General features: G+C 44.3%; 1 protein-coding gene across 3 annotated transcripts in view; it reads right to left on the bottom strand.

Annotated features, from left to right (window-relative positions):
- The window catches only part of Srcap (Snf2 related CREBBP activator protein), a 35,712-nt gene that overhangs the window by 5,132 nt on the left and 16,681 nt on the right, over positions 1 to 13,899 (bottom strand). For 2 of the 3 annotated variants that reach the window (XM_026400354.2, XM_026400353.2), the window contains exons 19-31: positions 12,236 to 12,405; positions 11,583 to 11,848; positions 11,081 to 11,368; positions 10,347 to 10,511; positions 9,894 to 10,079; positions 9,411 to 9,677; positions 7,645 to 9,098; positions 4,766 to 5,031; positions 4,443 to 4,645; positions 2,145 to 2,314; positions 1,799 to 1,995; positions 1,591 to 1,705; positions 1,265 to 1,384 (exon numbers count right to left, since the gene is read on the bottom strand). In XM_026400354.2, coding sequence (XP_026256139.2) covers positions 1,265 to 1,384; positions 1,591 to 1,705; positions 1,799 to 1,995; positions 2,145 to 2,314; positions 4,443 to 4,645; positions 4,766 to 5,031; positions 7,645 to 9,098; positions 9,411 to 9,677; positions 9,894 to 10,079; positions 10,347 to 10,511; positions 11,081 to 11,368; positions 11,583 to 11,848; positions 12,236 to 12,405 — 3,867 coding nt within the window. The remainder of the gene's footprint in view (positions 1 to 1,264; positions 1,385 to 1,590; positions 1,706 to 1,798; positions 1,996 to 2,144; positions 2,315 to 4,442; positions 4,646 to 4,765; positions 5,032 to 7,644; positions 9,099 to 9,410; positions 9,678 to 9,893; positions 10,080 to 10,346; positions 10,512 to 11,080; positions 11,369 to 11,582; positions 11,849 to 12,235; positions 12,406 to 13,899) is intronic. The other variant, XM_077802966.1, reaches the window with a different exon arrangement.

Genomic DNA, 13,899 nt, shown 5'->3' with positions numbered 1-13,899 from the left:
TGTAATTCTTTAAATACTTATCTACATCTGGAGAGCTTTGAAAAACTAAAATGCTCAGATGCAACATTGTTTTCAATTTAGTAAATTTTGAGTTAGGGCCCAGGAATAATTTTTTAATTTTGGCAGTGCTGGGGATTGAACCCACAGCTAGGCTAAGTACTCTACCAAAGAGCTACTTCCCTAGCCCTCAAAAGCCTTCCCAGCCACATGCAATGGTGCACACTTATTAATTCCAGATATTCAGGGAAGCTAAGACAGGAGGATCAGAAGCTTGATACCAGTCTGGCAACTTAATATGAACCTGTTTCAAAATTTTAAAAAAGGGTTGGGGATGGGGCTCAGTGGTAGAGCATTTGCCTAGCATGTGTGAGCCACTGTGTTTGATTCTCAGTACCACATAAAAATAAATTTAAAAAAATTAATTAAAGATCCATTGATAACTAAAAATATATTTTTTTAAAAAAGGGGGTAGGGTGGGGGATGTAGTCCAATGGTATAGTGCTCTATACTATTTTTTTTTTCCTTTTTTGGGTACCAGGGATTGAACTCAGGGGCACTTAACCACCAGCCACATCCCCAGTCCTATTTTGCATTTTACTTAGAGACAGGGTTTCACTGAGTTGTTTAGTGCCTTGCTTTTGCTGAGGCTGCCTTTGAATTCATGATCCTCAGACCTCAGCCTCCAGAGCCACAGGGATTATAGGTGTGCCACACCCAGCCAGATAAGAATGTTATTTAAAAAACAAAAAAAAACCTTTCTAAGAGACTCTGTTATGCTTCAATGCTTAGAAAACAGAGTTTTGCATCATATACAAGGTACTTCTTACATGCACTACATCACTTAATCCTAAAAGTTACTATTTCCTTCCCATTCATACTAGGTAGAAAGTAAGGCTCAAAAGAGTAATTTGTGATTTGGCTTAATAAATGCAATTAAGAAGCACTACCATTGAAGCAGGAAGATAGCTTGAGCCCAAAGTTTAAGAACAGCTTGGGAAACACTTAGCAAGACTCCTATTTCAAAAATAAAATAAAAAAAGTGACAGCATTGCTGGACACAAACCTAGGACTCAGAACTACAAATACTGTGTTGTTTTTTTCCTTATTAGATAATGTGAACTTAATTAACTTAAAACTATCAAAGGCTGACTATAGTCTGGAAAGCAACAGAAATAATTCTTTCCCCCAAAGTCAACATACTTATAAAAGACAAGTTATACTTCAAGCCATAGCTCTATTTTAGGATTGCCCACTCTTTTTTCACCTGCTCCAGAATATGGGTTTGCTTGCTGGCCACAGTCTCCTCTTCCTCCTCGGGGGCAGAGGATACAGATGAGCCAGATGGCTCCTCTAGAGGCATATCAAACAGCTCTCGGATGGTCTGCTATTGGACAGAAGGAAAAGTGTCAGCCAATAGAATGCTAGTCCTAGGTCTACAACTGTGAGGCTGATAGCTCCCCAAAATATCAGAGGTGCCACTAGGTGAAAAGTAGTCTGTGAAGACCAAAGCAGCAACTCTTTAACAAGCAGGAGGAGTTCCTACTGGCAGAGCAATTTCTTCTGCTTATGCCGAAAGATCTTACTTTGTACCTGTTTAAAATAGGCTGTTGTGAAGTTGCCTCCCTCAATGGCCATGTCTCCCAACATTCTCTTCTGATTTGCCTTTTTTAGGATGTTTTCTTCTACTGTCCGTTCACTGATAAGTCTAGGAGATGGAGGCCAGGTATAAACAGCCAAATATATCAAAGTAACCCCCTCTCAGAAAAAAAAAGTAAAGTAAGAAAAGACTAGGTAATACCTATAGATGTGGACATCTCGAGTCTGGCCAATCCGATGACAACGATCCTGGGCCTGAGCATCCATGGTGGGATTCCAGTCGCTGTCATAAAAAACAACAGTGTCTGCTCCTGTCAGGTTCACGCCCACACCCCCACTTCGAGTCGAAAGGATGAAGCAGAATATGCGTTTGTCTGCATTGAACCGTTCCATCAAGGCCTAGAGGGAAAGGAGAAAAAGATGGTATTGGGAAACTTATCTCCCCCAAAATCTCTAAGGTTTAGGAGGGCCCCTTCTAGAAGCCTAAGGCTTAGGAAAAAGAGACAGATGCTGAAGAGCCTCTAAACGACTACAGATGCCTGGGTTACCTGTCTCTGTTCAACTCTAGTAGACCCATCCAGACGCAAGTAGAGGTGGCCATGGTAGGTGAGAAACTGCTCTAAAACATCCAGCATTCGGGTCATCTGGGTGAAGATGAGTACCCGGTGGCCCTCTGCCTTGAGCTGCCGCAACAGTGCTGCCAAGGTTTGCAACTTTCCTGAAGAAATATGAAGGGGTACAAGGAACTAGCTACAAGCTGGAATGACAGAATACTCAAGGCTGTGGTCATGAGGTAATCAAGGGTAGCCAGGTATGGTGGCATATGTCACCAGCTCAGGAGGAGGCACTAAGCCACCAACTACTCAGCTATATTCCCAGGCCTTTTTTTATATTTAGAGGCAGGGTCTTGCTGAGTTGCTCAAGGCCTTGCTAAGTTGCTAAAGCTGGCTTTGAACTCCCCGATCCTCCTGCCTCAGCCTCCCAAACTGCTGGGATTACAAGCATGTGTCATTGCACCTGGCCAGTTTTACCACTTTTAACAAAGGCCTTTGGAGCTGGGGATGTGGCTCAGGGGTAGCGCGCTCGCCTGGCATGCGTGCGGCCCGGGTTCAATCCTCAGCACCACATACAAACAAAGATGTTGTGTCTGCCGATAACTAAAAAATAAATATTAAAAAATTCTCTCTCTCCTCTCTCACTCTATCTTAAAAAAAAAAAAAAAGGCCTTCAATTCATCACTCTGGTTTCAAATGTTTAAAATGTGTTTAGGAAAATATTTACTGAGCTGGGCACGGTGGCACATGCCTGTAATATCAGCAGCTCAAGTCTAAGGCAAGAGGATCACAAGGTCAAAGCCAGCCTCAACAACTTAGCAAGGCCCTAGGCAACTTAGTGAGACCCTGTCTCAAAAAAAAAAAAAAAAAACCAAAAAACTATTTTTTAATGTGGTGCTGAGGATTGAACCCAGGGCCTCACATGTGCTAGATGAGCACTCTACCACTGAGCTACAACCCAAGCCCAATAACATTTTTTTTCAAAAGTTAAAAAAAAAAAAAAGACTGGGGATGTGGCTCAGTGGTTAAGCACCCACGTTCAACCCCTGGTACTCCGCCAACCCCCCCAAAAAAACATTTATTGCACATATACGAATAAAAATTCTTTTGTTTTCTTACATTCTAAGATAAAGGAAACCTCCAAATATGTTCTTATAAAAATATCTCCAGATTTATGGCAGAAACTAATCACTATGATTCAACCGCCATTTTTTGGAATAGAACCTGATAAACATTGTGGACACCTGGCAGAGATTCTTTGATCCCGGGGGTTGCAAGCCCCAATCCAACCACAGAAAATAAATCATGATTGGTCTAAATAAACCAAGGTTGATCTTTGCTGTTCACCTTTGTCAGTGATTGCCCTGTTTTCGTGGCTCAGTATGAACCATGTGTTATAAAGTAAAGTCACCTGACAGGGCCTTCCCCCTACTCCAAAAAAAAAAAAAAAAAGAACTCACTAGAAATAAGTGTTTTTTATTTCAAACCCTTAATTTCTGTTTAGAGGACTGCTAAGCTACCTGGAGCAATAAAAGTCATCTCAATAACTTGAAGAAACAAGCAGAATAAAAAGATAAAAACCAAGGATGGTAGGCAAGGTAGAAAGATTAAAAGGTCCTAGGGTCAGTGAAGATAGTAAGCTGCTGAACCAAAAACACACCAACATTTCTCATTAAACAGTAAATGTTCCTGTGGTTTAATTCACTCTTAGTTGATTTTTACTTGCAGTCAAATGCATTCTATCCAATACAAAGGTCCTTTCCTCTTCTCAAACGAAAATGAATTGTTATTTTTTATTTTGATACTAGGAATTAAACCCAGGAGCACTGAGCTATATCCCCAATTCTTATTTTTGAGACAGGGTCTCACTAAGTTGCTAAGGCTGGCCTCAAACTTGTGATTCTCCTGCCTTAGTTTTCCCAAGTTGCTGGATTATAGGTGTATGCCAACTATACCTAGCAAATTATTTACCACCAAATACCTTTTCCCCATAAATTTAAAAACTATGCTACGTAGACTCACTCAATATTGGGTCCCAAATAATTTGTAAAATATGATAAATGTTCACAAAACAATCACTGTGAGCATAAATGAAATAGCAGTACATACTTTCAAGGAAGTTAAATTCATGAATGCCATAAATCCATTAAAGAGCCTACAATTCTCCATTTTGCTTATAAGCATAATCTAAAAAACTGCCTATAATGTACAGAAATTCTGAGGGACATGTGTGGTAGTCCTCTGATATAACAGTCCTGCTATAAGAGGTCCTGCACTAGCCAATGAACTCACCGCAATCATACTGGATGAGTCTCAAGTCAGGGAACTGGGTGCGCATGTTACATACAATGCGGTGCAAAGGACGAGCCCGGGGCCAGAGCTCACAGGCCAATTGCTCCTGGAAGGCTGCCTGCCGAGGAGCCAGCCAAGGAGGTGGGTGGCAGGCATGCAGGGAAGGGGGAGGTGCCTCCACAGGAGGCATGACAAAGATGAACCTGTGAAAAGGAAGAAGGCAAGCAGTGTAAAAAATGGGACTCTGAAAAATCCCAAAAGTTAGCACCTTCACCAGCCCTAACCTCTATATCCACTCCCCATTAGGACTTAGCCCTGCCAACCTCTCAATGATTTCTGACAGCTGGTCTAGTCGCTGCTGGGGAAACAGTACAGCCCGGTGGGCAGCCTCGGTATAAGTCCAAAAGGTGGGGTGGCTGGGGCCAGGAGAACGAGGGCCGATGGGGCTGGCAACAGGTTGGGGCAGGGTACAGAAATCCAGGACTTCAGTCCCATACACAGGTGCCAGGGCCCCATGAGCCTCACTAAGTTGGAAAATCCGTTCCAGGCGTTCAGACCTCTGCCGCTTCCGCTTTTCCTCCAGAGACTCCTAGGGATGGGAACAAAACCGAGAAAGTAATCAGTATCCCCAAGAGTTCATAAAAAAAAAAAAAAAAATACGGAAAACCTGATGGTTCTTCCCAAGTGGAAACAGAAACCATGAGATCCAAAAAGTTATACTATACTTTTTGAAGTTATCCAAGCTGTTAATGACAAGTATTCCTTTCTTAATGTTACATAAAATAAATCTCTCTCTACAAAAGATAACTCATCTTTCCCTGTATGCTACCAAAGCGAATGCCTGAATATTCAAAATTAAGATCTGAATATCCAGGGCTGGGGATGTGGCTCAAGCACGCTCGCCTGGCATGCGTGCGGCCCGGGTTCGATCCTCAGCACCACATACAAACAAAGATGTTGTGTCCGCTAAAAACTAAAAAAATAAATATTAAAATTCTCTCTCTGGGGCTGGGAATGTGGCTCAGGCGGTAGTGCGCTCGTCTGGCATGCGTGCGGCCCGGGTTCGATCCTCAGCACCACATACAAACAAAGATGTTGTCTCCGCCGAGAACTAAAAAATAAATATTAAAAATTCTCTCTCTCTCTCTGCTCACTCTCTCTTTAAAAAAAAAAATTCTCTCTTTAAAAAAAAAAAAAAAAAGATCTGAATATCCAACAGACTGTAACACGGATGATTTTTGAGAACTTTCCTATGTAACACTGAACTCAATTCATCTTCTTGTGGGTCCAAAACATTAGAAGGCTTCCTTCGGCTGGGGGTGTGGCTCAGTAGTGAAACACCTGCTTAGCGTGTTCAATCCCAGCACTGAAAAAATAATAATAATAATAATAAAAAAAAAAAGCCTTGGGCTGGGGATATAGCCCAGGCCTCACATGCACATGGCCCTGGGTTCAATCCCCAGCACCATTAAAAAAAAAAAGAAGAAGCCTTCTTCAAATCACTGACCCAGAAACAAACAGGTTAATCAAATCCACAGCAGATTTTTGCCAAGAACCAGAATGAAATGGGGTAGGATAGAAACTGCTAACCATATATTCAGGAGAGGAAAAAAGGCAGTCACAAGACCTGTATGACTTTGATTCAATTTTTTTTCATCTCTGTGGCTTCCAGTTTCACAGTCTATAAAACCACTTAATTCTCCTTTGTAAAAGCACTTACCATGCTTGTAGTTTTACATTTGCATAATTAATATCTTCATTGAAACTATCAAGATCCACATAAAATGAACAGTATCTATTCCTGAAAAAGCAGTGCAGTGCCCCAAATATTTCTTTCTGACTGCTATCTTAAGCTTTATTCCTTAGCTTGAGGTACTAAGTGAGGAATGAAAAATGTCCTAATAGAGGGAAAAACAGTAGCAAAATATTTGCAAACCAGACATTTGAAAGGGGACTTGCAACCAGAATATTAAAAGAATTTTTACAACTCAATATTAAGTCAAATTCTCTATTTAAAAATGCCAAAAGATCTGAATAGATATTTCTTCAAAGATACACAAATGGCCAAAACCACATGAAAAGATGCTCAGCATTAGCCAACAGGGAAATGTAAATCAAAAACACAATAAGATTCCACTTCAAACCCACTAGGATGGCTGTAATTAAAAAAAAAGGAGAAATTGAAACTCTCAGACAGTGGGTAAGAATATCAAACAGTGTAGCCACTTTGGCAATTCCTCAAAACAGTTAAACAGTTACCATATAACTAGCAATTCTTGTCCTTAATCTATATCTAAGAAAAATTAAAAACCTATGCTCATACAAAAACTTGTATATGAAATAGTCATAGAAGCATTATTTAAAACAGCAAAACAAATAATCTGAAGTCTCCATCAATTGATGAATGAATGCATAAAATGTAGTACATCCATACAAAGGGATATTATTCAACAATAAAAAGAAACAAAATACTAACATATGCAACAACACAGGTGACTCTCAAAAAATCATGCTAAGAGAAAGAAGTCATTCCAAAACTGTATATATATGAGTCCAAAGGCAAACATAGTGTGCTACCACTGAGCTACATCCCCAGCCCTGGCAGAGGGTTTGCCTAACATGCATGAGGTAATCTTGGGTTTAACTCCCAGTACAGGAGGGAGTTTGGGGAAAGTTACACTCAAAGAGCCAAGTGTGATAAATGTGCACCTGTAGTCCGAGTTACTAGGGAAACTGAGGAAGAGGGATCTCTTGAGCCCAGGAGTTCAAGGTTAGCCTATGCAACGCAGTGGGACCCTCCCACAAAAAAAAAATAAAAATAAATAAAACACGTTCAAAGGGTAGGGATATAGTTCAGTGGTACAGCGCATGCTTAGCATGCATGAGGCCTTGGATTCAATCCCCAGCACCAAAAAGACAAAGAAAAAAAAAATGAGCAAGCAACAACCAAACCTCTACCCCTTGGTCCTTACTCACCACTGAGAATGGTAGGACATGAATTAACATTCCCACTTTACAGATAAGGGTACAAACCCAAGAAAGAGTAGGGACTTCCCCAAATGTTACTCAAGCACTTGCTACATTAACACTAGGCTTTCCAATTTACCAGGTTAAAAGTGACATTATTCTGTTCTCTCCAATTTACCAACACATCAAAGAAAAAACCAATTTTCTATTCCTTTATCTGGGAAAATAAACTTACCAGATAGAAAGGGGAACGAGGTGGTGGGGGGGGCTGACGTCGAGGTCGGGGGCCACTGAACGAGGTAGCAGTGGAGGGAGGACTGGGGGGACCAGAGCGTAATGTCAGTGTGTCAGGCTCATCCTTGGGAACAGGCAGCCGGTTTACCATGGTGACAGGCAAGGAAGCGGCACCAGATGCCGAAACCACAAGGGAAGATGCCTGGGAAGCTGGGGCCTGTGTTGAGGCTGGGGCCAGCGCCAGGGTCTGAGCTGCAGCTGGACCCAGGGTGGGCAAAGGAACTGGGGCAGGGCTCAAAGTCAGTGTCTGCACTGAAGCTGGGGCCAGGAGTGGAGCAGATGATGTTGCTGGAGCCAAAGTCAGCGTGTGGGCTGGGGCCAAGCCCATCGGAGAAGCTGGAGCCAGAGACAACGTCTGAGTTGAACCCAGTGGTGTTCCTGGTGCCAAAGGCAGTGTCTGGGCTGGAGTAGGTACCAGGGATGATGCTGGAGTCAATGATAATGTCTGGGCTGGAAAGGGCCCTTGAAGGTTCCCTGTTCCTAAAGAGTGTGTCTGAGATGGAGACGAGCCACCCAAAGTGGATGCTAAAGCTGGGGCTAGAGCCAGTGTCTGTGTAGAAGCCAGGCTTGAGAGAGGTGATGGAACGGGGGCTGGTACCATAGTTTGAGTTGATGATGAAGCCAACACAGAAGGTGAAGCTGGCACCAGTGAGGATGAGACTAATGGGGTTCCTGGTGTTGGTGTTGGAGCCATAACTGGAACTGGAGTCTGCGATGGAGCCAGGACTGGAAGAGGAGCCAGAGAAGAAGCTGGAGGACCCAGGATTGCTGTCTGTGGAGCCACCATAGGAGCCAGAGTGGTGGCTAAAGCCTGAGATGCAGAAGGTGCTGGAGCCAGAAGGGAAGCCTGAGCAGGAGCTGGATTTGGCGCAGCCGAAAAGGGATTGGCCAGAGCTGAAGCTGGCACCAGGACAGGGGAACATGCTGGGGCCACGGATGAGTTTAACCCTGGAACATGTGAAGAGGTGGGAGCCAACAACAAAGGGTGACCAGGTGTCTGAGGTGGGGACAGGGCTGGAGTTGTAGCCAAACCTAGAGTCAAGGCTGATGCTGTTGGGGAAGCCCCAGCTGGTGCCAAAGAGGGAGGTCCAGGAGACACTGAAACAACGGGTGCCAGTGCTGGAGTCACATTGGTCAGGAGAGCTGGGCCTGAAGCCGAAACAGGCAAGGGGGCTGAAATGGGGATGGTTAGTGGAGTTGACGCTGAGGTGGGAAGCGTGGTAGGAACAGAGATGGGGAGTGAAGATGACAGTGGAACTGAAACTGTAGAGGGCACAGGACTAGCTAGGGGAGAGGAGTTGGGAATTGGCATTGGAGAAGAGGCTGGCCCAGGAAGTGAGGATGGCACATGAAGAGAAGAAGAGATGGTCATGGGAGCAGCTCCGGGTGCTGAAGCTGTGGAGACAGAGGACAAATGAGCTCTAAAATTACTTTCCTGATCTCTTACCCCAAACTTAACCTATTTCCCAGAAAGCCACCACTCCCACAACATAACACCAAAAATTAAAAGAACAGGACAACTTTATTTCCTCTCCTTCAAAAGGCAATAAATTTATCTTGGAATTAAGTTAGGGCTTGGGCAGCCCACTCTGGAGCCCAGTGCAAATTAAGATAGCATGCTGATAACAAGGGGCTCTGTTGTGACCAAGAAACCTTCAAGACCACCCCATCGCATCTCTATTCCTAGCATCAGTAATCTGGACTCACCACTGACATCAGGCGAAGGACTGTGGACCAGCTTGAGAAGGGGCCTCACCAGAGTGGGCGCAGGTATGGGGGCCCGGGCAGTACCCAGGGTAGGTGTGGATAGCCGACCAGGGCTTAATGTGGGGCGTGGAGTCAATGCAGCTTGAAGCCCAGAACTCGCAGGCCTGGGTGCTGGTGCCAGTGGTGGAACAGGAGTCAGTCCATCCCTAGGGGCCTGTCTCACTACGATCTTCACCACGCCTGTGTTATTCACCATGGATGGTGGCACTGCAAGAGGAAGCTACATTGAGAGGAAGGTAGAAAAAAAACAAGAGACCCAAAGGATGGAAGAAGTCCCCAATAGGGGCAGGAGAGGGTGGCAGACAGATACTGAAGATGCTGGCAAGGGAAAACAACAAGGGAAGGCTGGACAGACAATAGCCCAGGACATGTCTGGAAAGACCAAGGCCAGCAAGGGCTAAGTAAGAAGGCCAGGAGCCTCACCCTGGTTAGCAGCAAGCGGAAGGCTGAGGCCAGTGGGGGCAGGGGTGGTGCTGGGGGTCGAAGAAGGCAGCACAGAGACAGGGGTGGGGCCAGGGGTCGGGGCCACGGCCTGGATGAGGGCCACATGGGCAGGCTGGCTGATGAGGTGGTGCTGCCCCCCTGCTGACACCAAGTGCACCACATTCCCTGGGTTAAGGGAAAAGAGAAAGAGAGAGAAGCAGCTATCAGGAGGGCCGAGGCAAGAGCAAGAAAGGGAAAAAACAGGGAATTATGTCTTTAGAAGGACCTTTTTCCTATTTTTAATCAAAAGACCCCTTTTCCAACCATTCCCCTTGGCCCCACCAACTAAAAGCTAGAAAAAGAAACACAAAGGCTGACATCTAAAAAGAGCCACAAAAACAAGGGACAGAGAAGAGAAGGAAAAGGGCAGGACAGGGGGTGGGTTTTACCTACTTTGCAGCGGGCGGGGCTGCCCCACAGCAAGCTGGCGCACCTGGGCACCAGTCAAAGTGAGCTTGTTGCCCTGGATTTGGAAGGTGAGAGGTTTGCTTCCCCCAGCACTTGCCACTGGACGTTGTGCCAGTGAAGCCAACTGCCCAATGCTGACAACTTCACCTGCTACAAATAGAGAAGGTCATATTGTTCACAGGGTTCACATTGTTCAACATCATTTCTCAGAACCCCCTGAAGCACATACACAAATAAGTCTCTAATTTCTCCACAATTTACCATGTCCAAACAACCGAAGCCCCCACCTACATCCTTTCGGTTATTGAGGTACTGATTCTTCCAATCCCACTTATTTGGTTAACAATTTTCTTTATATTCTCTAATGGCACACTATCAAGACTGAATTGATCATGTCCTTTTACCCTCAGTTTTTGTTGTTTTTTGCATTTTGTTTTGCAGTGCTGTGGATTAAAGGGCCTTGTGCCTTAGGCACACTAATCAAGTACTCTATCAATGAACTATATCGCTAGCCCCACAAATACTTTATTGGTAGGCTTATCACTATTTACCTACCCATGGTCACCTCCCTGACCAGATTGTAAACTCCTTAAGGAGTCTTACTCATGATTTACCAGTGTCTGACAAAACACCTAACATATCTTCTATTCTCTCATTCCCTCAAATATAAATCTTCCTCCCGTCTCAAGTCCCTCACCATCAGAGTCCTGGGAACTTACAGGGCAGACGGGCCTGCATATCAGGAGACAGGATCAGGCGCTGTGGTGCAGGATTTGGAGCTGGCACTGATGTGGTGGTAGCAGTCGCCGTAGTGGTAGAGGTGGTTGTTGCAGCAGCAGGAGAGAAGGTATAGCCTGGCGGCACTGTAAGGGGCTTCAACAGGCTGGAGGAGCCTGGGGGCGGGACGGGGCTCAGACGAACTGGGGCAGGTGGGGCCGGCTTCAGGGACAGGGTTGGTGTGGGAGGCCGTGAGGTCCCACTCAGGACTCCCAAGGGGGATGGCAAAACTGTAGATACAAACCAAATACCTGTCAGAAATATCCTGACTAAAGCCTTAGCCTGGTCCCAGAGGCCTCCATACTTCCCCTTTTAGCCTATGAAATACCACACCCACTTCTTCCCAACCAGGTCCTCAAACTCATTGCATTACTTCTTCCCTAGTCAGAATAATCTTCCTGAAGTACCATTCCACTCATAACCCTTGGCTCCCTTTCAACTCACCCTGGGGGAGAGGACCACTGTTTGGCTGCAGGGGAGGCAAAAGAACAGGTCCAGGGGGTCGGGATGCAGGAACAAGCGGGGGTCCAGCAGGTGAGGCTGACATCATCAGTGGTGCTGGCAGTACTGGGGGGGTTGGGCCAGGGGGAGGCTGGGCTGAGAACTCAGGGCCTGGAGGGGGTCGGACTGGGACAGGGCCAAGGGGCGTCCGTGGGCTGTTCACCACCACCACCGTGCGGCCTTCTTGCTTGGGCACTGGCTGCAGCATCCTATGAGGAAAAATCAAGGGGGTGGGTAGAGAGGGGGGAAAAAGAAATAGCAAAAGAAAGGAAGAAAAGATGAGGCAGAAAGATTATAAGAGCAAAGAGGGGAAAGAAAAAGAGACCCAAAGAAGAACAAGGGAAAGAAATCCAAAATGATCAGAAAGCAGCAAGCAAAGACAGAGGGCAAACAAAAATATCAGTGACAAACATAGGAACCACTCCCAGAACCCTCTTCTAGTTATTTTCTTCCCCAATCCCTCCATAATACTTTATTCTTTTCCCATATAAACATTCTAGCCTAGTCTCCAACACTTCTTTTCTATCCCAAACCCCTCCAGCCAGCTGTAGTCACTTTTTCTAAGAACCCATCCCCTTATTCCTTGGTCCTGGTACCTGTTGACCTTCATCTTGACTGGCTTGGGCCGGGGAGGAGGGTCAGGAGCAGTGGCCACCTCTAGTAGTACTCGGCGAGAGAGGCGGTGCCGGGGCAGAAATGTATCAGCTTCATATCGAGAAACACGACCCTCCAGGCCAATAAGGTCAAACCGACCCATATCTATCCGCTGCCACAAAAAGGAACACAAAACATGGTGTCAAAGGGACCAATTTGGCCATGATTTCTTGGATATGACATCAAAAGCACATGCAACGAAAGAATAAACTGATAGGTTATATCAAAATGTAAAACTTTTGTGCATTGGTGGATGGCATCAACAGAATGAAATAGCAACCCACGGACTGGAATGATATCTGCAAATCATAGATCCAAACTGAGTCATTTTCCAAAGAACACAAAGAATAATAACAACAACAAAAAAATAACCTGGTTTGAAAACAATCAGTAAAGGTCCTGAAAAGACATTTCTCCAATGACGACATATAAATGGCCAATAAACACAAGAAGATACTGAACACCAATAATCATTAAGGAAATGCTAATAAAAATCACAATGAAATACTATTTCACGCACACTAACATAGTCATTATCAAAAAATATCCTTTGGGGCTGGGATTGTAGCTCAATTGAAGAGTGCTTGCCCAGCATGTGTGAGACACTGGGTTCGATCCTCAGCACCACATTAAAAATAAGTGAAATGGGGCTGATATTGTGGCTCAACGGTAGAGTGCTTGCCTCACACGTGTGAGGCACTGGGTTCAATCCTCAGCACCACATAAAAAAAGTAAAATCAACAAAATAAAGGTATTTGTTAAAAAAAAAAAAAATAAGTGAAATGAGGTATTGTGTCCATAAATTAGAACTCTTTTTTTTTTTTTAATTGCAGGAATTGAACCCAGAGATACTTAACCACTGAGCCACATCTCCATCAGTTTGTTTTTTGTTGTTGTTGTTGCTGTTTGAAACAGGGTCTTGCTGAGTTGCTAAGAGCCTCACTAAATTGCTGAGGCTGGCTTTGAACTTGTGGTCCTCTTGCCTCAGCCTCCCAAGCCACTGGGATTACAGGCATGTGCCATAGAACTCTTGTACACCACTGGTGGGAATGTAAAATGTCCAGTTGTTATAAAAAAACAGTAAGGGAATTCCTCAATAAATAAATAAATAAAAATTTTTAAAAATCAGAAGTAGAATCACCATATGATATAGTAATTCTACTTTTGGTCATATGTCCTCAAAAAATTGAAAGCAGGGACGTGTCCACCTATAATCATAACAGCATTATTCACAAGTCAAAAGGTTCAAACAATCCAAGTGTTCATTAAAAAATAAACAGATAAACATGTAGTATAGTCACACAACTGAATATTATGTGTTCTTTAAAGAAAAATTTTACATGTTACAACATGGATGAACCTTGAAGATGTCATGCCAAGTAAACAAGCTGCCAAGAATGAGTACTTTATAATTCCCAAACACCCTGACTAGTCAAATTCATAGAAACAGAAAATAGAATGTTGGATGCCAGAGGCTGGGAAGAGGAAAGGGACTGTAATTGTTTAACAAGTATAGAGTATTTTAATTTGGGAAAATCAAAGAAATGGATGGTGGTGATAACTGCACAACAATGTAAATGTACTGAATGCCATTGAAACATATTAC

The sequence above is a fragment of the Urocitellus parryii genome, chromosome 9, assembly GCF_045843805.1.
Source record: "Urocitellus parryii isolate mUroPar1 chromosome 9, mUroPar1.hap1, whole genome shotgun sequence".
Classification (NCBI taxonomy): domain Eukaryota; kingdom Metazoa; phylum Chordata; class Mammalia; order Rodentia; family Sciuridae; genus Urocitellus; species Urocitellus parryii.
This window is presented reverse-complemented; position numbering and strand designations above follow the sequence as displayed.